The sequence below is a fragment of the Typopeltis vanoorti genome, chromosome 14 (assembly GCF_054136105.1).
Source record: "Typopeltis vanoorti isolate ZY-2024b chromosome 14, IOZ_Tvanoo_1.0, whole genome shotgun sequence".
NCBI lineage: Eukaryota > Metazoa > Arthropoda > Arachnida > Uropygi > Thelyphonidae > Typopeltis > Typopeltis vanoorti.
In genome coordinates, this window is record NC_143562.1 from 31,963,210 (window position 1) to 31,989,883 (window position 26,674).

General features: G+C 34.0%; 1 protein-coding gene across 2 annotated transcripts in view; it reads right to left on the bottom strand.

Annotated features, from left to right (window-relative positions):
• The window catches only part of LOC150099345 (heterogeneous nuclear ribonucleoprotein D-like), a 34,885-nt gene that overhangs the window by 6,403 nt on the left and 1,808 nt on the right, over positions 1-26,674 (bottom strand). For both annotated transcript variants that reach the window (XM_090403612.1, XM_090403611.1), the window contains exons 3-5: positions 13,669-13,796; positions 5,943-6,095; positions 5,229-5,478 (exon numbers count right to left, since the gene is read on the bottom strand). In XM_090403612.1, the coding sequence (XP_090259738.1) occupies positions 5,229-5,478; positions 5,943-6,095; positions 13,669-13,796 (531 nt within the window). The remainder of the gene's footprint in view (positions 1-5,228; positions 5,479-5,942; positions 6,096-13,668; positions 13,797-26,674) is intronic.

Sequence of the window (26,674 nt, forward strand, 5' to 3'; positions counted from 1 at the left end):
TTGATTTAAGGATTGCTAGTATTTATTTCAAACCTCACAATACCCACTACAAAAAATTAATAACTAATACAAACAAATACAATTATAAATTAAGTTTATTATAGCGATGATACTTCACATAACTTTGCTTACACTCACGTGAAGTATTAAATCATTTCATATTATTTCAACAAATACTATGATTAAGAACTTCAAGTCTTAATTATACCATCTCATTTTTAACGTGAAAAACACACGAAAATGTACTACTGTGAATAGGCTAAGGAATAGTGATTTGATAAGATGAAATTTCTACCTAAAGACATTCACACAAATGTCCATGCATGTCATGGGATCAAAACCCATTGGAAAGCAGAGATGCTATACCATCAAATAAATAGAATTATTTTGTAATTTTAGTCCAGTGATTAACCAGTTAAAAAAATTACATTAAAAAGTCATTAAAGAAAGCAGCTGATGTGAAGAAAAAGCTGAACTTTGTTAGAGATCTAAACACCATACTAGAAAACAATGCAAAGCTAATAACGGTTAAGTAGAGCTGGATTTGTGTTTAGGAATGATCACTAACACTAAATTTCAACATAAAAAATGTGCAAAATTTACATGGAAAGAAGATGTTGTTAATGATAGTCAAATGTTCAAACTGGTTCTGGACAAAATGGAAGATTACTCAGTTTCGAGCCACAAAAAGTTGGGGAATAAATGTATACACATTTAGTCATCCACAGGGCACCCTGTGCGAGAGAGGGAATGGCGAACAATATAACAAAGCAAAGCAACCTTCATGGAAAGATGAATATCAGAAAGGCAGTACTGTTCTGGAGGTCCTTAAAAAGAAGTTTAGAAACAAATGAAATAATACTTCAAAAGGAATCAGAATAGGCAACAGGAGAACTGAAGATAACAATATTCTATACATTTGGAATAATTACTTATGAAAACCTTGCATGAAACAAGCAACCTTCCTATGTACACCATGGAGTTCTGATTTTTCTATCCTTGCAAACAACCTCGCCACATGACTCTGGCTGAATCAATAAATGTTTTTATCTCCAAAGTTTGGTTCCTGTTCTCAAACTTTTATTTATTCTTCAATAATCTGTGTATTTTAGTCTACAGTTCACATCTGAAAGCTGTTCAACTTTTATTCTGTTTAAAACTTTCTTACATGTTATTGTTTCCAATATGAAATTCAATTTTCTCCTGCTCAAGACTAAATGGCGATCATTTCCAATTTCATATCCTCTGTACACTCTAGTATCCTGCACCAGTGTGAAAACATCACTATCAACAATAACATAGTCAATAACTTTTCTTATTCCTTGCCTCCTCTTCTCTCCATGTGAATCTGTGCACATTTTTATGTAGGAACATTGTGTCAGTAATATCCAGTCCATGTCCTGAGCAGAAATCCAACAAGTATTTGCCATTATTTTCATCTTTTGCTCTTTTCTCCAAATTTTCTCAAAATATTTCTGTGTCTGACAATCATTTCCTACTCTGCTATTGAGATCCCCAACAAGGATCAACTTTTCCTTCTTCGTTGTGTCAGTTGCTTTCTTTAAAGCCTCACAAAATTACTCCACTTCTACCTTAGTAGAACCTTCTGTGGGGTGTCATAGACACAAATAAGTCTCATTGTCCAGTTCCCCATTCTGATATTTGTCCACATCACTCTACTTGAGATTGCCTACCATTCAAGAAGATTAACTTCGTATTTAGTGTTGAGTACTATGGCTACTCCTTTTCCTCGATTGTCATTCCCTGAATATAACGTTTTGTATTTATTGCTTTATCTCACCAGTCTTGGTCTTGTTTCAGCCTCTCCAGTTATATCTATCTGGTACTTATCAAATTCTTCTGCTAGTTCCATTTCTTTGCCAATCAGGCTTATGTTGATAGTACCGATCTTAAACTCTGGTTTAAGATCGGTACTATCAACATAAGGCTCAGAGAACCAGGGCAAACAGTGCCCTGGTTCTCTGAGGGACTTGTTTAACCAGGCAGTACCCCAGCCAGTATGAAATTCTGTCATGTTGTACCATCATTTTACTTGTAGTTTAAGCTAATAAGAATACAATTTGGTCAGCTAAATCTCAAATTGCCAGCCCATCCTCTTTCGCTCAGTATCCAGGTAGATACCTAACAGGGTGCACCACAAGAAGGTAATAATAGGACATTAGGTCAGAAGCCCTGGTCGGTTTCTTCATTCCTTTAAAGGCTATGTGGAGGTAGCCTTAGTTATACAGCTTTGACACTTAAGCACCCCTTTCACCTTTATATAATCACCCTTACCAAGAACTATTTTAAAGTAATTTCATTCAGGTGACTAATGTAAATTAAATGCTTGTAATCAGATATTGAATATGAATAAGACAAGATGATTTGTGTAATGATTAGCATTTAGATACCCTTACCAAAACATCATGAAATACAATGTCATTATTATGCAAGACTGCATTACAATTTATCAGCATTAACATGTTGTTCAGTACATCACACCAAACTTTTAGTTGGAGAGGGCATAAAAAAATTGAGCCTTCAAGCTTTATTAACACTCTCATGCAAAAGAGCCTCATTTTCCTCATAATAATTATTCATTCATAATTTAGTGCTACTGTATGCATGTAGTCCTCATCTGGGTAGACCAAAGTGTTCTTAGAAACTACACCAGATGGCAAGAGTTAACAGAGTTACAGGGAAACCAATCTCTCTGCAGTGCATGGTGGTATCAATGAGGAAGTGAAAAGCTGCTGTTTTGAATTTGGTCATTTTATGAGTCTTCTAGAAAGGTTGGTATGGTTTTATATATTGTTATACCTTGTAGATGAAGTGTGAATATTTAATTTGTTCATATTTATTACTATATTCATAAAACAAACTTGAAAACAACCTGTCCTCTCACATGAGGACAATATGTTTGTAAGGTAATCTATGCAGCAAATAGTTTGAGGTTAGGAAGTTCTTGTACAATATTTTTATAATTTTATTTATTATTTTTGCAAACATAAATGAATAGTAACTGTGTTAATTGGCATTATCTCTTTTACAGATGAATAACCAAAAGCCAGGTCCATCAGGCATAAAAAAAAAGGCCTAGCTACTTAGGAAAGGAGCCTGTCAGTGTATGCCAGAGGTTCAGCAGGAAAGAAAAAAAGTATGCTGAAATTCCACTACCTCGCAGCATAGCTGTTTATAACAAACATATGGGTGGAGTGGCTTGTATCGAAATGATATCAGGAACAAACAATGGTATATGAGAATTTTTTACCATATGTTAAACGTACTTGTTTGTAATGCATGGATCATTTGGAAATGGGAAGAAAAAGAAAAATTGGATTTGTTGGAATTCAAATCAAGAGTGGCAACTGCTTTGATATATCAAGGTTTAGTTCAGCTAGGTACAAAAAAAAAAAAAAAAAAAAAAGAGTACGCCTGTCAAGTCAGACACCACCAGCACTAAAGAAATGCAAAACTCACTCTGTGCCACATGAGAAACGTCGGCGGCAGTGGACACTTCCCAAAGAAAGCAACAGGTGCTAATGCCAATTGTTGCAGAGATGTACACTGCAAGAGTAAAACAAGATACATCTGCGGTGTGAGGTTCCAATCTGTCCAGAATGTTTTCAGTTTTTCCTTACAAAATGAGGTAAAGAAAATAAGACTGGTCTCGATTTACATAGCTCTACTGCAAATTCTAATTGTTCTACTTTTTGTATGTACTAAGTAATCCAAATTTTGATCATTCATGCAATGTTTCAGCAAAATATAAATTATTTATAATCTGTTTTGTCATACTTGTAACGTCTTTCAATGAAAATAAATTCCTTAGTCTAAATCATTTCCACAGAAATGTCTGTAGTCTGTTAGCGCATGATGTTCTGAGATGAGGATATCAGACACAAATTTTGCAAAATTAATGAATTCATGATAATACTGTAAGATTAAATGGCTGTATCATGTGGTTATAATTTTTTATAAATGAATATAAAAATTCATGCATGAGAGGGTTAACCAACTGAAAATGCCACCAACTAACATTGTTTGGACACTAATTAACTGCTATACAACTTTATGAAAGTAGTGTACATTCTGAGTACACCTGATATTAATGTAGATTTATCTGACTTGCATCATTTCCTTTAAAAAACTGCACTAGAGCTGTCTTTCGCATTGAATTTTTTTTGTTATTTCTCTATTACTGCCAACAGGGAACAGACTTCAGCATCTTCAGTGAGTTATTTGAAAATATAGTAAAATTGGTGAAAATGATGTATGGGTATAATTATGTTTCTTTTTATGATTTAGACCAGTGCTTCCTAAAATTCTGGATATCAGGGCCCCCTTTGGAAAAATTAAAATATTTAACGCCCCCCCCCCCCTCGAAAAAATATCGTAATACAGACATTATTGTAATATTTATTGTATTTATATTCAATACAAAACATACACAGCGAATATTGCAAAAATCAAATGCAAATATTACATTTTTAGCATCTTACATACACATTTGACATGGCACATTTTCTCATTTTTATATATAGATATATTGTTATTGTACATTTGTAGTACAAGCGCATGAAACTTAAAAAACGATTAGTAATAAAGAAAGAATTAAAAACATAAAAGTTTAATAACAATTTAATGTGATGGATGTGTTTCAATACTGCTACACAAAAAGTCAATATCAGGTGAAAAAACTGCAATTCTTAGATTTCTGCTTTGAAATGAAACTTATATAAATTAGTATATATTTACTAATATTCATTAAGCGCCGAAATACACAGGAAGCAAAATTCGTGAACCAATGTGTGATTTTTTTTCATTAAAATATAAAAACGAAATAATAAATAATAAAAATTAAATAAGTTTCTTTTACGATAAAAAAATCTACTTAGTCTTAAAACATTTTAAATTTGTGTCCATGATTTCACCCCCCCCTCAACAAAATGTATGGCCCCCAAGGGGGCCGCGGCCCACCATTTGGGAAGCGCTGATTTAGACACTGTGGTCCCCTGAGAAGTCATACATCGTAGCATGAGATTCTAGGCTGAATAGTACAATAACCTGTCATGCTAGGGTGAGAATTTAAGTCTTAATTTAAGAATATTAAGCAAATTTTACAGTGAATTACAATTAACACTGAAAACATGAAATACAATGTTGTTTGATAAATCAGAAATAAAAATCATACTACATTATAATAACTAAAGAGTAAATATATGTACCGTAACTGCCACCTCCACCACCGCCACGACCTCTACCACGAGGAGCACCCCATCCGCCTGCCACTCCGCCTCTCATGGCACGGGGATCTGGCTTGGTAGTTGCTTTCTTTATGTCACAGTCTTTATTACCAATTTTTTGTCTTGGTTGTTTACAAACCTCTGTCACTGCTTCCTCAGCTTCAAAAGTAACAAAACAGAACTGTCTCCTTTGGTTCTTTACTTTGTCAAATGGAAGTTCAATAGCTTCAACCTAAAACGATATTTTAATAAGCTATTTCAGTAAAATATAATTTCAACATAATGTTATCATTTACAGCCAATAAATAATGAACAAGACCAGCTAGTCTTATACAGTTGACTCTTACTATAGCACTGCTGTAACAAATTCACTACAACAAACTACTCAAGTCCCAAAAATGATCTCTACAGGCACAATGCTATGCTAAAAAGAAATGCACAATAACAAACTATTCACTATAATAAACCATCCCTGTGGTCACTGAGTTTGCTGTTGTAGACAGAGTAGTCGACCGTAATGAAGCTACTAATTTAAATGACTTCATTATAGTGATTATCCTTTTCCTTCTCATATGTTTGCAGAAGTGAGAGCCAACTGGAGTTAAATAGGCATTTCAACATGTTACTACTACTAAGATTTGCTAAATTTGTTCAAGTTATAAAAAGCAGAATGCAAATATTTGAAAACCAACTTACTTTACCAAATCTTTCAAAATATGACTTAATATCATTTTCTGACATATCAGACTCAATTCCTCCAACAAATATTTTCTTAATACCAGGTCTTGCTTTGGCACGTTTTGGATCAATCTGCTTTCCTTTTACTGTATGTGGAATACTCTGAAGAACCTAGATAAAATGAAAATCATAACTGTAAATTTGCTTTTCACATTAGTTCTACAAATATAATTGAGTTTTTCTATATGAAACAGATAGAAGACGTGTTTTGGAAAATCAGTTTGTTTTTCTATTCTAATGAGCCCACTGTGAATCAGACATTGATATATGCCTGAATGGTCTGTTCTGTTATATCTTTAACTGATTTTAGTTTTGTACATTATATTATATGCAATAATATAATGAACAAATTTTAAAATAAAATTATACACTTTTCTGTAATAAATAATGAAATATAGTGTACGTCTTACAATAAAATCATCAGCTGGAAACATATAGCAAGAGTAATTCTTCATAGCCTGATCTAAAAAATTTCTTAAATGTCTTGAAGATATAGAAATAACACTCTGGTCAATGGGATTGCATGAGTGAGGGTGATATTATATGAACGTGTTAACAGTATGACAAGTTCTTGTGTTTTTGGGAGTGACAATTCTATATCTAGACTGTTCATGTAATGAATAAGAAAGCCTTCTCAGTCCATGTATTTAAGGAATTATATCTGGCTCCTCTTTAATCAAGATTGAAGAATAATGAAAAGCAGTAGAAACTTTTCAGCCTTGATTTCTTGCATTAAACTTAATATTAATCCTAAAATATTCAAATTTGGCATGTTATTAGTGCTGTTGTCTCCACAGCTAATCCCCACATGCAAATCTGAATCCAGGCAAAACTTTATTTTTATGATACCTGCATTTTTTCTTGTTCTACAATGCCACATCATGCACATTATAATCCTCAAATAACCGCCCACTTTCACATCTTCTGCAATGAGCTGATCATCATCAAATTCCTGCCATGTACCCTCAAGGGGTGTACAGGATATGATAGTACTACATGAAAAAATTTACAATCCTAACTTGCTATCTACAATTTCCCTCCAAATCAGTTACTTGTCAAGACTCCAACATTATCAGATCTTATGTTTCTATCGTCTAAGGCAGTTTGAACCATATCAATCCACCTATATCTTGGTCTTCCTCTGGATCGTTTTGCTGCCAACCTGGCAGAGAACACTTGTTATGCTAATCTTTCCTCACCCATTCTGTTTAAGTGACCACACCACCTGAGATTAGCTCTGCTAACGCATTCCTGGAAGCTGACAATGTCAAGTTCTTTCCTAATATCCTCTTTTTTAATATGATATTGCCATTGATGCCATCTGTTCAAGCCTATAATCTTTCTCAGGACTCTCATATCTGCAGTCTCTAGTCTTTGGTCAAGTGTTTTACTTCTGACCCAGCTCTCAGATCCATAAGTTAAGACTGGCTTGAACACTGTCTTGTATACAGCTAATTTAATGTTCCGACTAATTTCTATCTTATTCCATATGAATTTATTCAATTGACTTCCTACCATACCAGCTTTGATGATTCTGTTATTTATTTCCATACTGAATTTACTAATATCTTCACTAAAGATCGTGCCTAAATAGCTGAAATATTTTACTTGTTCCACAGGTTCTCCGTTCACAACGCAGTTGACATTTTCAATGATTCTACCTATTTTCATCGTCTTTTTATTGCTGACCTTCGTAACATATTACAACAGATATTCAATTTAGTCAAAGAATCTGGCAAACTTGTAGCGGATTTATTTAGAAGTATAACATCATCTGCATAAAGCAAAGAGCTGACATTAACATCTCCAATTCTGATATCAAGTTTAATACCACTTTCCTTCATAATGTGATCCATAACAGAGGGGATAAGGTACATTCTTGTCTCACACCTGATTTAATATTAAACCATCTTCCTGTACTTCCTTAAATTCTAACTGCTGACTTACAACTCAAATTAAAACAAAGTATCGCTTGATATAAAGCAACATTGACATCATATAACTGTAGGATTTCGAATAGCTTATCTCTTGGCACGTTGTCATATGCCTTTTCCAAATCGACAAAACTTAAATACAGATCTTTGTTATATTCCCATGCTTTCTCAACTATTGGTCGTAAAGTGAAGATCTGATCCTGACAGCCTCCATTTGGCCTGAATCCAGCTTGTTCTTCAACAAGCTTTTCTTCCACAATTCTTCTCAACCGTTTCTCAGGTATACTGGCATAAATCTTGCCCGGAACACTCAGTATGGAAATACCTCTGTAATTCTCACATTCACTTTTATGCCATTTTTATATATGGATACTATGAGAGCTCGACTCCAATCATCAGGAATTTGCCTCTCTGTCCAGGCTTTCTGAACTATGCAGTGCAGCCACTGTAAGACTTTTATACCACCATACTTCGGCATTTATGGTCGAATATCATCTCCTCCTCCTTCCTTTCCACATTTCAAGCCTTTGATGGTCTACTTCAAGTATGGATATGTATTCCTGACTACATGCCTGGTCAGTATTTTTTTTTACCACTGTGCTGTCCTCACTGCTTGTTTCGTTTAGCAGTTTTTCAAAGTAATTACTCCATACTTCAAGGATATTTTTTTTCTCTTGTTTTCAGGTCACCTTGATCATCTCTAACTCCTTTTACAGCACTCTTTCCTCAAAATCTAAGCTTCTTTAACAACCTCCAGAATATTTTGCCACCTTCTTGATATTTATTTTCTATGTTCTTGCCAAAGTCCTCCCATGACTTTTGTTTAGCTAGTTTTAAACAATGTTTAGCTTTCTTACATTTGCCTCTGTATTCTCTAAGAGCACAAGCTAACTTATTTGCCAGGAACTTTTAATATGCTTTCTTCTCTTCCTTCACTGACTCTTTAACTTCCTGTCTCCACAATGGAGTTCTAATTTTCCTATCCTTGCAAACAACCTCACCACATGCCTCTCTAGTTGAATCAATCAGGGTTTTCTCCAAGGTTTGGTTCCTGTTCTCAAACTGTCATTTTTTCCCAATAATCTTTGTGTATTTTAGTCTACAGTTCACATCTGAGAGCAGCTCAACTTTTATTCGCTTTAAAACTTTCTTACATGCTATTCTTTTCGATATGATATTCAATTTTATCCTCCTCAAGACTAAATGGTGATCATTTCCAATTTCAAATCCTCTGTACACTCTGGTGTCCTGCACCAATGGGAAAACATCACTATCAACAATAACAGAGTCAATGAGACTTTTCTTATTCCTTGCCTCTTCTCTCCATGTGAATTTGTGCACATTATTTTGTTGGAACATGGTGTTAGTAATAACCAGTCCATGTCCTGAGCAGAAATCAAAAGATATTTGCCATTATTATTAGCTTTGCTCTTTTCTCCAAATTTCCCCAAAATATTTTTGTATGTCTCACAATCATTTCCTACTGCTATTTAGATCCCCAACAAGGACCAACTTTTCCTTTTTCATTGTGTCAGTAGCTTTTTCTAAAGCATGAAAAAATTCCTCCAATTCTACCTTAGTAGAACCTTCTGTGGGACCATAGGCACAAATAAGTCTCATTCTCTTCTCCATTCTCATATTTGCCCACATTACTTTACTTGAGACTGACTGCCATTCAAGAAGATTAGCCTCGTATTTTGTGTTGAATACTATGGCTACTCCTTCTTTTCCTTGATTGTCATTGTCTGAATATAACATTTTATATTTATTGCTCAGAAAGATCTCACCAGTTTTTGTCTTTTTTGTTTCAGTCACCCCTATTATGTCGATCTGGTACTTATCTAATTCCTCAGCTAGCTCCATTTCTCTGCAATTGAGGCTTCTTATGTTGATAGTACCAATCTTTAACTCTGGGGTGTGTTTTCAGATTTGTTTTAACCAGGCGACGCCCCAGCCGGCATGAAATTCTCTCATGTACCGTCATTTTTTTATTTTGGTTTAAACAATAAGAATACAATTTCGTCGGCTAAATCCCAAATTGCCAGCCCATCCTCGTTTGTTCAGTATCCAGGTAGATACCTAACAGGGTGCACAAGGTGAGGATTGGACATTAGGTCAGAAGCCCTGGTCGGTTCTCCGCATTCCTTTAAAAGCAATGTGGAGGTCTCCTCTCAGTTATACAGCTTCGACCCCTAAGCACCCACTGATATAGCAAGTATATCACAATTTAATTAAATAATATCTACAATAATTACATATAGAATCTCGACAAAGTTACATATGTGAATTAATAATGATTTCACATGCACACTTTCAATTTAATTGGGTACAAAAGAATGACATCACAGTAATTCATCACAAAAAATGTATTCCAGGAAAATTCAGGCAATTACAACCTACCTCCACTATCAGTTTCTGTGGATAGACAAAGCAGAGTAGGTAAGTTGCCTCCATCCCTGTAGTGAATTTTCAAGTTTTGTTTTCAATCATCCATTCTTTTTTCAAAAGGAGTAATTGAAATGAATAATCTCCTTTCATATACGACATAACGCTAACAAGCAAAGACACATTTTTAAATAATCAACATTGGATTAATTTACCTTAGTCTTAAGACATACTTTTTGAAATTGCATATCATTTGCTTTCATCATGCTGTATTCTGTGTGCTTTAACTTAAAATCATTCTATCTTTAAAAACATGCTACATTCCTTTTAGAATGAGGCTGTAATATGATGGAGGCAGCTACCAGAATTGATGCTAAATAGAAACCTCACATCTTATTATTCTGATTGTTTTCCATATTTTATTCCTCAGTGACTAATTCATAAATGTTTGGGATAAGCCCTTGTCATGGTCCCTCTAGTCAAGTGCTGAAACATTTCCCTTACATCTATCCAATAAAACCCTTTAAGCAACTTAAATGTTTCTTTCATATCCCATCTTTTTTTCCTATCAACCAACTTCTGGAATCCACACACACCTTCAATCTATCCTCATAGGGAACATTCCACAGGCCACTCACCATCTCGGTGACCAGACTTGAGCACAGTAATCCAGGTGTGGGCATATAAAGAGGAATAACAAATTCCTTATCGCTACTTGTTAATGTGTTCTTCAATAGCCAAGTAATCTAAGGGGCCACTAAGATTACTTAGCAACATTAGCATACTGCTAAGTCTTCTAAACTGCCCATCATCGCCAGCCCTAAATCTTTAGCTTTGTTTATTTTATGGAGTACAGTGCCCTCAATGTGATACATGGCTTGTACATTTACATTTGTTGACATTAAACTGACACCCATTAACTTTTGCTATGCTGACAGCCTATCTTCCTGCAAGCTCTCCACATTGCCTTGATAATTTCGCACCATCAACAAATATCTGAATATTTTCTTTCAGGTTATTTCCTATATTATTTATGTACAAATTAAACAGCAATGGTCGCAGCACTGAACCTTGCAGCACACCAATAGTCACCTGTTTTCACTTTGATTCTGCCCCTTCATATACCATTTTTTGATATCTGTCCAGCATCCATCCTCTTATCCACTTAACCAGTGTCATATCCATCCCCATTTGTTGTGATTTGTGTAACAGAGTTCCCTGTGGTATTCTGTCATGCCTTTGCAAAATCATTGCATAGCCATTTCTTTTATCCAACTCAGCTGTTACTCTATTATAAAAAGTTAGTAAATTACTAAGGCATAACTGACCCTTCATATTTTTATCTATTAAATTCTCTTAAATTCTCTTTTTCATGGTAGTGGCCAGTTCAGTGGAGCAGTGTTCATGGAAATACCTACATATTCATCAAAAGAGTGAAGAGAGAGGATTGGGGTCATCATTTAAGTAAATTGCTCATTTCTGAATACACACAAGCATTTTGAGGCACATCAATCCTAAGGTGAGAAGAGTATTCCAATGTCAGGAGTTGATTTGATCTTCATAAAGTATCAGGAGTTTAGCATGAGAGAAATGCTTTTAGAATGGAAAATTTTTTAAGATGGGTGATCTGCTGCAGAGCAAGAATGGCAGAATCATCCATATTGGCAATTACCAACTGAGTAGTGAAGTAGTTGACTGATGACCTTTTCCATTAATTAGAGAGTACTGAAGTCAGAACAAAAGGTAGTAGTCGAGTGGTTAACTTATCTCCTCTTTTGGGAGAGTGGATAAGAGCTGACTTCCATGTTTCTGGCTACATACTGGATTAGTATACCTTGAAAAGATGATACAAGATGTGTGTACCTTAAGCATGAGAGTTTAGTAAAACTGGAGGAATACCATCTGAACCAGAAATTGTATTGGTATCGAGTATTCTAATATATGGAAAGTTTTTTTGGAATTTTGTTGTAGTGTTGCTTTAGACATCCTACAGTTATATGGTGTCAATGGGGCATTATATCAAGCAATACTTAGTTTTTATTTGAGTTGTAAGTCAGCAGCTAGAATTGAAGGAAGTACAGGAAGATGGTTTAATGTTAAATCTGGTGTGAGACAAGGATGTACATTATCCCCTCTGTTATGGATCACATTATGAAGGAAAGTGGTATTAAACTTGATATCAGAATAGGAGATGTTAATCAGCTCTTTGCTTTATGCAGATGATGTTATGCTTCTAAATAAATCCGCTACGATTTTACAAGATTCTCTGACTAAATTGAATAACTTGTAATAGATATGGTATGAAGGTCAGCAATAAAAAGACAAAGACAATGAAAATAGGTAGAATCATTGAAAATTTCAACTGCGTTGTGAACGGAGAACCTGTGGAACAAGTAAAACATTTCAGCTACTTGGGCATGATTTTAAGTGAAGACGGTAAATTCAATATGGAAATAGATAACAGAATCATCAAAGCTGGTATGGTAGGAAGTGAGATGAATAAATTCGTATGGAATAAGAGAAATTAGTCGGAACACTAAATTAGCTGTATACAAGACAGTGTTCAAACCAGTCTTAACTTAACTTATGGATCTGAGAGCTGGGTCAGAAGTAAAACACTTGACCAAAAACTAGAGTGCATATATGAGAGTCCTCAGAAAAATTAGAGGCGTGAACAGATGGCATCAATGGCAATATCATATTAAAAACGAGGATATTAGGAAAGAACTTGACATTGTCAGCATTCAGGAATGTGTTAGCAGAGCTAATCTCAGGTGTATGGTCACTTAAACAGAATGGGTGAGGAAAGATTAGCATAACAAGTGTTCTCTGCCAGGCTGGCAGCAAAACAACCCAGAGGAAGAACAAGATGTAGGTGGATTGATACGGTACAAAGTGCCTTAGACGATAGAAATATAAGATCTGATAATGTTGGAGTCTTGACAAATAAAGGAAGTTAGTAATCATGTAAATTTTTCATGTAGTACTATCATATCCTGTACACCCCTTGAGGGTACCTGTCAGGAATTTGATGAAGATGATATACTTGCTATTATGGCTAGAATCTTTTAATGACATTTACTAAGGACAAATCTGATTTTAGCATTTAGCATTAAAAGGTAACTGAATACATATAACTCAAATATAAATATTATAAACATTCAAATAAATATGTACTTATGTTAACATTTTGTATTCAATTAAAACTAGAAAAATCTGAAAATCTCCAACAAGAAAATTGAATGGAATCTGGCATTGAGTGCAAATATTTTGGCTGCCAATAATTAAGTGCTCAGTCAAAATATAGTGGCACATGGAACTAGCAGATATAACAAGTATTTTAAATAAGATCACAAAACACTTACCCCTTCAACAGCTTCTTGAGACCCAAATGTTACAAATCCAAATCCACGTGATTTTCCAGTATTAGGATCGGTTTTAATATTAACATCTGTTACTTCACCATACTTTGAGAAGTACTCCTTTAAATCCTCTGAATACAGAAAAAGCAATATCATTATATATGTATATATTCTTGATTTATCCAAGTGCAAGCAAAGTTTGCGCATGAAGTATTAGCCTCTACATACTGGTATCCCAGTCATGAGTAAACTTCTTGCACAAGGTTTGTTTGCTTACATTTGGATAAAGGAATAAATCAAGAATTAAATTTTCAATATGTATATAGACACAGTTATAACATTTTAGTATTTTCCTAAATAAATAAAATCAACCAAACTATTTTAATTAAAAATTGCCTACTCACTAAAGGATATTAACCCAACAATATGTCTGAACTAGTGAGTTGCCGAGGGAATAATTATCCAGAAAAGATATTACATGCAGCATGACACGCTTTATTAAGTAGAAATTGAAATCAAAATGGCATCTTAAAAAGATGCCACACCAATTTCATTTTTTTAACCAAACGAGGTGATAAATGAATGAGCTTAGAACTAATTTGCAAGAAAATAACATTCATGATGATCTCACAAAAAATAAAATGCCATCAATAGTATATTAAAGCTAAACAAAGTTTTAAATTGTGAATTAGTCGGTCTTTAAAATATAAAAGCTGCAGAAATAAAAATAAATAAAAAAAAATTGAAATCAATCTCAGAGAGCCTCAGTTATCAAAACTGGAAATGCTATGAGATATGATCTACTACTCATTCATTCATTTCGTATGGTGATTGAGCAGCCATGAGCCCCTTTTACGGGGAGGTACGGCACCCCCCCATATTTATCCTAGCTCGGGACCGACATAGCTGACAATTCAGACCTACGGCTGGAGGGATTGTAGATCTACTACTTATAATACCCAACATTTGTTAGCAAGTAGGAAAAACTGACTAAATCCAGTTGCATCCGAATGCAATTTTCTGCAAAAAAGAGCCAAAAAATTATAAAATAAGATTATTATAACCAAAGCCAATTAAGGTAATGCTAGATTACCTTACAAGCTTTGGTTATACTAGTTTTCTTGCAGTAACTCTTCTGTTATAACAAATCAAACAGTACAACAAAAAATTCTTACACATCCCCCCCCCCAAAAAAAACCCATTAACAAGCTCAGACTTGTCATATGACACTATCCAGAATATATCCTTATGGACAACTCCAAGGAGCCTGTAGGCTAATCGAGGGGCTAAACATGTCAAGAACTATCCACCATTTGCAAAGCATCTATCACTTTGCTTTCAATTCAGTCATGGCACCCACAACAAACCCTGGCAACCTATTCCACTCATTCACTACTTTCCAAGCAATAAACTTATTTCTAACACCCTTGCTAACTACACTCTTAGTTTCTATGGATCACCCCTAGTTCTCCCACCACTAGACCTGTTCTGAAAAATTTCCTCTGAATCAATCTTGTAAAAACCATAATTTGTATGTCTCAATCATATTACCCCTTTTCTGCCTATCAACCAGTTTCTGTAACCCTTCAACCAGTTTCTGTAAGTCTTCAAGCTTCCTTGAAAGGTTCATTCCATACATTCCATAGACTTGCTACCATCTTCGTCACTCACCTCCAAATCCTCTCCACCAAGAAAACCTGGTACCCAGATCTGCGCAGTAGTCAAGATGGGGGTTATCAAGACTCGATATCTCAAAATCTGCAATCGACACTCCCTACCGAACTGATAGCATAATCCTTTTTACTTGTGGCGGAGGAGGAGGAAAGTGTCTTTGCCAAACAGATAACAGATTAAACTATCCCCTCTCAGGCAACTTTTTCTTACTGTGTAAAAAACTCGGAATTTCTGACATCATAATAGCTTTGAGAAAATGTTAACCATATACCCAATTTTCAAGAATAGCTTACAAATTAAAAAGGGATCGTGGAAACTGAAAATTTTGATAATGGAGTCAGTAGAAGAGCACACAGACAGCTTAATAAATCTATTTCAAATTGGACTACAAATATTGGAACAAAGGAATAATAAAAGTAAGATTAAACATAAATAGAACTAATAATAATTGGACCTATGCCCAAGACAATAGAACTAAATTTCATGAATAATTACAAAACATAAGATAAATAAAAATGACTGATATTCATATCTTCTTTTTACCCTGTTTTACCTTGCAGTGTAAAGGATTTATTAATCATTGGACCTCAAGCTATTTACAGGATAAGGTGGTCAGCTCTATGCCCTGGTGTATCCTTATGTGCTGTAGTGGTGAGTTCTAAAGGCCGATTTGCTTGCTTTGCAGGATGAAAAACCCCAGGATAAACTAAGGGAAAAATGCTACTGTCCACGCCCAAGACGGACTAACTTGGCTATGGCTGAAGATCCTTCAGCTCCTCACATCACCGACAGGAATCGAACCTAGGACACTCCTTCCCCAGGCATATGGTTGTGAAGCACACAGCCATTAGGCTAACCGCACAGACACTAAGGACTGATATTAACAGATTTAAATGCAAGAACTGTAAAAAATAAAATTGCAATCTAAGGAGGAAATACTGTAAAAAAGGTGAAAGAATTAACAATGTTAGTACACACTAATCTTAAAGTAACGCATTCCTTCTACTAAGCAAGGGGCTGAAAAACAATTTGTACTGTGTAACCACCAAAATTTTAAAATGTCAAAATAGAGGCTATGAAATAGGCACTGATCACTTCATTCCTTACAAAGATATGGCTAAATTAACAAAAATCAACTATAAAACCACATTAAGACAAATAGTGTCTATGTGAGCAAAGAATTAACTAATGTTCATATAAAAGAGAAAAAAACAAAAAACCGAAGAAACAGCATCATAATATAAAATCAATAACTAAACAAATGAAAGTCCAAGAAAATTTATTAATTAAAAAGAAAAATATGAGATCATGAAATTAAAGCAAACTAAATTTAAAAAAAAAACGTTCTCCATCACACGAATGAACGATAATACAGTCATCCCTCTACTTATGTCAGGGTTTCGTTTCATCAGGCAGGACGTAAGTCGATAGATTAAATCAACAGTTATAGGAGTTTGGGACTTAACAGTAATAAGTATACTGTCATTTTAATTTTTAAACCTTATAATAAAACTGTACTGTGTGTTAGTGCCACTATAAAACAGGAGAATAATCACTCAAATCTTCTTCCACAATCAAATCTTCATTACCTTCCCTGTATGACCAAGGCTACAGCTCTTCTGGTGTAACCTTGGTGTTTACGATGAAAATGTCTAATGTGCTTTGCTTATTCCTCTTCTTTTCATCATAAATTTGTTTATAGCAAGCAAACGCATCATGCAATTTCCTTTCTACTAATAAGTAGCGTACAACATGGGGGGAGTCCATGTCTTCAACCATTTTGAGAACATTTCTGCAAGACCCTCACTGTGAAGTGTTTAACTACCTCTCCTTTTCGCTCTTCCACAACACGTTCCTCCAGTTTGACAAATTCTTCATTGGTCAATTCTTCAGGGACACTTCCTATGAGTTGAACTATGTCGGCATCATTCACTTTGAGATTCAGGTTGTTTGTTAAGCCCACTATTTCTTCACTCAATTTACAAAGATCTTCATTTTTTTTTAAAAAACTTCCAAAATCATGCACAAACCTTTTTAATGTCTTTTTCCATATGCCACTCATACATTGAGAGGCCACTTCATAAGTCACAACAATATTTTTAATAGCATGATAAATATTGAATGCTTTCCAGAATTGCATGAGTCTGGTCATTTCCTTCATTAGTAAAAATGGCTTGTGAAAAAGTTCTCCATAGATAATAAACCTTGAACACTACTAGAACTCCCTCACATCTATTGGTTGGATCAATGAAGTAGTGTTTGTAGTCGTGGGGGAAAAACAATCATAAACTTGATGAAGATCACCGAAATAAGACGAATGACCTGTAGCATTATTTAGAATGAATAAAATTTTAAATTCTACATTTTCTTTCACACAATAGCTTTCCATTTCACTTGCATAACAGTTTGATTAAACATCCACAAACAATTTTTGAGTCACCAATGACTTCTTATATCTCTGCTAATGAAGTGGAAGAGTATGCTTCCTAATGTTTTGGAAGGCTCGTGGATTCTCACTGTACCATATCACAAATGGTTTCAGTTTATATCCATTCACATTACCCCCCCTAACAGAATCGTAACACGGTCTTTGAGAGCTTTAAAACCAGGCATAGATTTTAGCTTTTTGTGAATGAATTGTCCGCTCAGGCATTTTTTTCCGAAATAAGGATTCACCATATATTTTCACATTATGCAGTGCAAAATGCTGATTGAATCTCATCAACCAACTGGAAGCAGCGTTGAATTCATAGTCATAATCGGGCCCTGCTTTCTCCTTCAACATGTTGAAGATTTAGTGCCTTCGTGGTTATGGTCATAATGCTAAGAGGTATGTATGCACTTTTGGTTCAGGTTCTCTTGCATGATGGAAGTAGCTTTTCCAATCACTGGCAGGACCTTGTCATTGCTTCGTCACTATCATTCTTCCGTTTCAAGATCAATTGCTCCCCTCTTTTTCTGTGATTCTTCACTAGGTTTTTTGATTGGGCATGTAGGGGCCATGTTGCACAAAATATCATGAAATATTTAATAATAAATACACAGATAACATTTTTCAAACACAAAGTCAACAGAGGAACTGTCGAAGCCAAGTGCTGACTGTTGAGGGAAGTTGCTGCTGAATGCACTGTTGTCACTGCATTATTGCTAAATAAAAACTTTACTTTATGCTCACTTGCTTCTTGTTTGATAGTCGAAAATGTTATTTATTCATTTATGGGATCACGGATGTATCTTCGAAAGGACGTAACTTGGGGGATGACTGTACTGAAATATCTTATTTCCAATACTGGTCTGGCCATCCACAGTAAGACTGCATGATGGTTCCATTAATTGTTTCGATATTTGCTCGTTTTTTCTTATGTTCATAGCAAAATTAGCTTTAAGATATCTGACTGGTTCTCTGGTAATATATAAATCTATGAAATTGATTTACATTTATATATAGGACCTACTGACAGTTGTTCAAACTGAAATTCCATCTTCAGTGTCCAATCTAGATATGTCACTTAATTTTGTTTTACAGGAAAGTTTATCTAAAACTGAATAAGCTGTAATTATTTTTCAGTTACATGACGTTCCATATTTTCCTTAGTGCTTCTTTTAAAAATGCAATTCATGCATACATTCTTAATGCCTATTAACCCACTAACATTCTATCTTATGAAACCTGCTTTGGACAATAATTGCATTGAACTGCATCCTCCTTTTTACATTAGTTAAAGTATGTTTACCCTCTGGATTGATCTATTTCCATTTTGAAACTAAAGTGGAAAAAAACTACAACATTACAAAAAATAATGAAAGAATTCTCAATAATTTAATTCGACATTGATTTTTTTTTCATCTTTTTGTTGAACTAATGAACCACCTGATAACAGGGAGAATGCTAAGAAAGGACTTGAAGCAGATAAGTCGAATAAAAAGACCACTTGTGGCTGTTTTGCACTTCATTTAGTCAATAATATTACTGTATTATATTTATATCGATCATTAAAGTTTCAGTAATTCATAATAAAATTTTAATCAGTATTAACATAATACAATATTCATTTTGCTAAAATATGCTATAATAAATTACTTTTTCTGTTTCATATTTCAAGTCTTGAGCTGTTTTTTCCCAGGACTTGAGAAAAAAACTAGAATTACTAGAATGGAAACCCTAGTATTAAACATTATGAGAATCTTTTCTTTCATGCTTACACAGTGATCAGAATATATTATGAAACTTATCGATACAACTACCGTATTAGAGTAAAACTTTAGTTAAATATAAACCAAAATATACACTCAACATTTCGACCTTCACATTAAGGTCATCTTCTGGAGTATATACACAAAGAAACAAGCTGCACTACAATCTACATGGCATGCTAAAGTTACTGATGAACTGTTAAACCATTTGCCTGACCTCTGGTGCTAAAAAAAAACCTCACTATCCCAAAAAGCAAATTAATAGTTTACTCTTTGCTGATGACAAAATGATAATTACAGATACCAAAGAATCTTCAGAATGCCATTCTAAATGTAAAAGAAACAAAAGATCTTGGAATGTAATACTTTCAACAGAAAAATCTGGTATATAACTGCAGCGTATTGAATAGCTTCTCTCTTGGCACCTTATCATATGCCTTTTCCAAATCGACAAAACTTAAATACAGATCTTTGTTATATTCCCATGCTTTCTCGACTATTTGTCGTAAAGTGAAGATCTGATCCTGACAGCCTCTGTTTGGCCTGAATCCAGCTTGTTCTTCCACAATTCTTCTCAACCGTTTCTCAAGTATACTTGCATAGATCTTGCCAGGAACACTCAGCAGGGAAATACCTCTGTAATTCTCACATGCAGTTTTATTTCCCTTTTTATATATGGGTACTATGAGAGCTCTACTCCAATCATCGGGAATTCGTCCCTCTGTCCAGGCTTTCTGAACTATGCAGTACAGCCACTGTAAGACTCTTATACCACCATACTTCAGCATTTCTGGTCGAATATCATCTACTCCTGCTGCCTTTCCACATTTCAAGCCTTTGATGGCATTTTCTACTTCAAGTATGGATATGTATTCCTGACTGCATGCCTGTCAGTGTTTTTTTACCACTGTGCTGTCATCACTGCTTATTTCATTTAGCAGTTTTTCAAAGTAATTACTCCATACTTCAAGGATATCTTTTTCTCCCATTTTCATGTCACCTTTATCATCTCTAATTCCTTTTATAGGAATCAAAAATACAGCCATACTAAATGGATATAATCTTAAAACAACTCAAAAAATCATCAGTCACCTTCCCACACATCAACCCAGACAAGAAAAAGTCCATAGGATTCCCATACCTTATGTCAAAGGCATCTCTGAACGTCTTTCAAAAATTATGAAATACAATTTTGCCACTACTTACAAACAAATCTATAACTTGTTACCTTCTCCTAAGGACAAACTCTCACCTCTGATTTTATCTGGCATTTATGAGATCTCATGCTCCTGCAAATTTGGTCAGACAGGTAGGTCTGTTCAGAAACACATCTTGGAACATCAAGACCACATTCATCTTTTTAAACCGCAGAAATCTGGTCTCTCCCAACACGGAGTTGAAAATCCAAACCATAGGATCCATTGGGAGAAGTCGGAACTTTTACACAGATCTTTATATAAATATGAATGTTTATATAAAAAAAGTGCTGAAGCCCTACTACACAGACCAAATTTAAACTGCAACGACGTTCTTACTATTCCTGAAGTATGGGAAATTGTCATAGAAAATTGTGTAAAATAATCTTTATATATATTTAATTTACTTCTATAATAACATGTTACTGCACGTATATTGAGATTCCATTGTAATCATGTGCCCTAACTGTATGTTATTCCTAGTATTGTTTGAACTACTGTACTGATGATGTCCCAAGATACTTGGGATGAAATATTTACGAATTAAATAGTCATTACTGTGGTTAGTACGTGCGCTTTTAGTGATGAATTCACCATAGGTTTTTTTATATAAAAAGATCTGAACACAAGGATTACATCCAGTTCCACTAATACATCAAAACTTGCTTACCATGCATTGGACACCCACCACAGAATACACTGGAAAGTTTTTAGAATTAATAATAGTTTGCATTGCCATTTCTTAAAAAATTAGAAGTATGCCTAACCAATGTATAAGCCTATCTACAAGAAAAACATTTGTAATTTTAGTTGGTCACTTTCTACCATCCTTTTATCTCCATTAAGGTTCAAAACTTTCTTTCTAATATGAAAGAATACAAAAAATGAAGTCATTAAAAACTCAATCAGCCATATCTTCTTTCCCCAACAATTGTCATTACTGTTGTAAAACAATTGATAACTTTAAACGTTTTTCTATCTTTACGAGGCTTCATAAATATCCACTAATGAGTCCCAAAAATCCCCACTCTCTCACAACAGTATTATTCTTTTCACTCCACACATGCTCCACAATGCATCAACGCTTCCAGTTTTTGCCATAAAGCACACAAAATGAGCTGCCAATAATTGTTATAGCTATGGAATTTTACTTGAAAATCTCGTACATGTGATGTGTGCGAGAAAATCAGTTTTTCATACCAAAAATACATTTAAATTAAATTAGTTAAGAATTTATTTATTCGAAATGATAATCAAATTAAATGCGCTCATTTAGTTCTATATTAATCTTATATGTATATACATTATGCAAGACAATATTTTTTAAAAATAATTACACTTCTCACAATATAATTTGATTAACAAAATAAACTGGTAATCAATCCATCGAATCTTTGCTCATCCAAGACAAGTCCCCAGATCAGGGGTTACAGGCAATTTAATTAATGCAGCAAGCTTGCTGCATCCCTAAAAGGCAAATATTTTGTCTGTAGATGTGCATATGTAAAGAAAGCTACAGAATTCATAAATCTGTAAGCACAAACTATGACTAATGAAGACCTCTGCAAAAGAACAAATCAGCAAAAAGTAAACCTTGAAATCAGAAAACACAAAGTTAGATGGATTGGACATACACTTTGGAAAGATCATGAAGAAATCTATCATGCAGCCCTGGAACAGAATCCAAAAGGAAAGGGAAAGCCTGGAGATCCTAAAAATGCATGGAGGGAGAGATTTTAATAGAACGTGAAAAGAGTTTTGCTGAACTAAGACTAATAGCAAGGATAAGGAATTGATGTAAAGCATTTACACTCCTGATGGAATCTGGAAAAGAAGAAAATATGCATGGGCTGCTTTGAGGACAAAAAAGCCCACAATTCTGAAAAACTTCCAGCTCCAAATCAGACCAGCTAACTCACCATCATCTGGTTGAAGAGACGTGATAAATGTCCGTGCTAAAGATGGGATTTGAACCAATGTTTCCAACAAAATGGCTCGTCAATACCAACTGAGCTATGGAGGCTCAACCAGTAATTTATAAGCAAATTATAATTGGCACAATTTCATTAAGTACTGTTGCACGCACACACACAGATAACCCTCGTATAACACAGTACTTATACAACTGTCTACAAATTGCAGTAACCATTTTTGAATGCGGTACTTATACATGATTTTGATATAACTGTCTGCAAATTGTAGTAATCCTTTATCTTTTGATATATTTTTCAACGTGCGACTTAAAAATCAAATTTTATCTTAGTTAAATTTGCGCCTGCCCTATCGCACATGTAGTTATAAGTAGCAAATTTATATTAAGGGAAATAGCCTTTAGCACATGTACATCAATTGTTTACCATATAAAATATTTATTGTTGAAAAAATTGTCTTCGTTTTCTGCTAGGAAAGCACATTAAAAATCATAAGTGTGTTAATCTCAAGCTGAACGCTTTATTTTTTGATGAGTTACATACAATATGTAATGCTTTTTTTTATGTAAAAAAAAAAAATTTTTATAGTAATGGCCACTTAGAGCGCTTTTGCGATATGGTTGAAAATGAAATTAGTGAGGAAATAGATTTAAATGAGGAACTAGTACAATTAATAGATGACGTTGAACCAAATAGCGGAGAAAGTTCTGCCAGATTCTGATTGCGATGAATCCATTAAAGAATTAGCAGAAGGATTGAACTTGGCAGGAAAGTTATTTTTCGGATAATTATCCCTCAATGGAGGGATCATTATCCGAAAAAAGTTATGTTTCGGATAATGATTTCCGGATCCCTCCGAAAATTCATTCTTCGGAGGGATCCGGAAAATTCACTAGATGATTGGATATTTGTTTAGCTCCGTATTATGAGCTTAAGAAAAAATTGCTGCATAGTGTTCTTATTACTGACTTCTTGATAACTAAACCAGTCGAAATATGCAATGAGAATTATACAAATGATATTCAAGAGATATCAAATGATGACAACGATTAAAATATACACATTATTTTATTTTGCCTAAAACATTTATGCATTATATGCAATGAAGTTTACTTACAATTTATAATTTTTTATAATTTTATACTATGCATTTGTTTCATAGTTATGTTTTCTTAACTTACATGAATTACCTGAATTAAATAAAAATATATTTTTGCTGGATGTCATTGTTTATATATATAATCTTTAAAAAAAAAAAACGATTTCAGAACCTAACCCTACTTTTCTATGTGATATGAGTCTCGCATAACATAATTTATATAACACGCCATTTCTATGGAACGTAACATCCGCATTATACGAGGGTTACCTGTACATTTTATTCTTCATATACATCAATACATCTTAAATCTTTATCTCTTAAGTAGGTTCACAATCATAACATAGTGTTGTCCTAAGCCATTTTCACAACTCACAACATGAATTCAGCTTAGTGAACAATTCTCACCCATTCATCTGACAAATTCAACCATAAACACAGGAATGTGTAAATGCTTTGTAACTGCGAAAAAGGCTTACTATGGAGAGAAAAGAAAATCTGCTGACATCTGCCTTGGAGAACATTGTGAATTACGGTGTAAAATCTCAAAAGGCATAGGTTTGGTGGACAAAGGACAACTACAAATGGATATTGGGCAACTACTGCATATTATCATACAGAAGTGGAGAAATTATCACATCACTTCAATGCGCCATGGAAGTACCTACAGAAAAAATATAGCAGCAACAGGCCAAGGATGTCCTAAATCTATGAAAGAATGAGAACCAATTAGCTGAACTGCCCCTTTTCAAAGAGCGGCAAAAAAGTTTTTTTTTTTGGGGGGGGTGCATTAAAATATAAAGAGTATTATGGATTCAAGCATATTTCTCAAACTCAGGTATATTTTGAAACTTTATTTTAGCTATAAAAGATGGTTGAATCCATAATACTCTGTAACATGCATAATATCTATAAGTAACAGTATAATACCTGTATTATACTGTTACTTATGTCCCACTAATGGAAGAACAGTAATCTATTATTAGAAAGACTTCATTAGAAGCAGGCAGGTGAAAAATGTTTCAAACAGAAAACATGAAATTTTTTAAAAGGCTGAAGTAGTTAAATACCTGGTCTTTTCTTCCGAGTGTAAATACACAAGAGTGTAATGACTTAACACTGATATGATGACAAGGAATAGCATTCAAATTCTTAAAAATGCACAATCACTACTCTTGTATAATTTTAGTATAATTTGGATAGTTAAAGATGCAGTGCTGTAGGCTATTTGAGAATTGGCCAGCCTGGAAGTCTAAATAACTGCAGATGGTGGTAAGACTCCAATGAGTCAAATAATACTAAGATTTCAAAGGCATGTTCAACCCCAACCAGGACTGATTATGTATCAAACCTTTTTTCTTAACCTCTTATCTACATCTGGCACCAATAAGCTACAATTTTGAAACAGATGGGAATGGCTATGCATGAAACTAGTCAGCATGCTTTAAATAAAGCAGATTATTCAAATATTTGAGCACTGAGATAATGTGGTTTACAAGAATGCAGAACAATATCCAAATAATGAGAACAGACTTATAAGACATAAGGAAACTGATAAACAAGTAATAACAGATGAAATAGATAAAAATGCCTGGTTTAGCATCATGACAGCTAGATAGAATAAACAATTGCATAAAGTTGTTAAATATGTTATGGAATTGGGGGGGGGGGTCTATAGTTCATCTCTGAAAACTGCTCAACCTTGGTTTGTCTTAAAAACTTTCTTGCACTCTTTTCAATATGAAGTTCTGTTTTATCCTGCTCAAGGCGCTTTTGAGAAGGGAATGATTATCAAGTTTTCCAAAGAACTGAAGGTTGGTACATATTTGATAATAATTATTTGCACATAGTAAAATCTATTGCCACAACATATGAATTTTCAGAGATTTTATATTATGCTTATCTTCTGGAAATAAACTAGTAAATGCAAAGAATTTGAAGAAAAACACATTGTAAAAATTGATCTTTCATCATATATTTTTACTTTCAAGGCTTTTACATTCCTTTCTTATCCTTTAGTTTACATTCTGGGATTTAATTCTTCAATTTTCCATGTTCTATAGTGTATTTATTAATATCGTCATTCATTACTGGATTTATTCTCATCTTTTAATAATATCCTATTATTTTTATGCTTTAATTTCTGTATTCACATCTCTAATGGAGTCTCCGTAATTTTACTTATCATTAATATCATATTCATTTGTCACAATCTGCAATTGCCACTTCAAATTTCAAAGGTCATTATTGCCAAAAATACAACAAAGTAGGCAATATACATGATCCCTTCATTATATTTTTATTTTTAATTAAAAAATAGAATTGCAATCAAAAGACACATTCTGATCTAGGGTGCACTGACAAAAGCTTTGCTTATCCCTTTATATCAGATTACAAAAAGAGCAGCATAAACAAATAGTCTATGTTCGATAGTCATGAACAAATGATTTAATTTTGCAAAATTAAATCACAAAAACTCCACACACACACACAAAATAAATAAATATGAATAAATACTTTTGATGGCTGAAATGAATACAGCACTCGCTCTTTATGTTAGTATTTAAACGTTCATTTACTGAGGTGACAAGATCAACACAGGCACAATAGAACATTCATTTTTATATAAAAAGTAATGACAAGCCCCACGAATATGAATGACATGATTTTTTTCATTGAAAACAACAAGAGAATAAAATGTAGTTCGTGTTTGTTCAAACTTCCTTTAACTCTCGTATCATTCACCGAATTTCAATAACTGTTCAAGACCTCAGGAAAAATTCAATGCCACTTATACAAATACAGAATATCTTCAAATATACAAGGCATTTTAGTCTGTAATTTAATGCATACATTTTTCATTTCAGTCTGAAAGTATTATTTACTATTTACTTACAACAGAGATCATGAATATT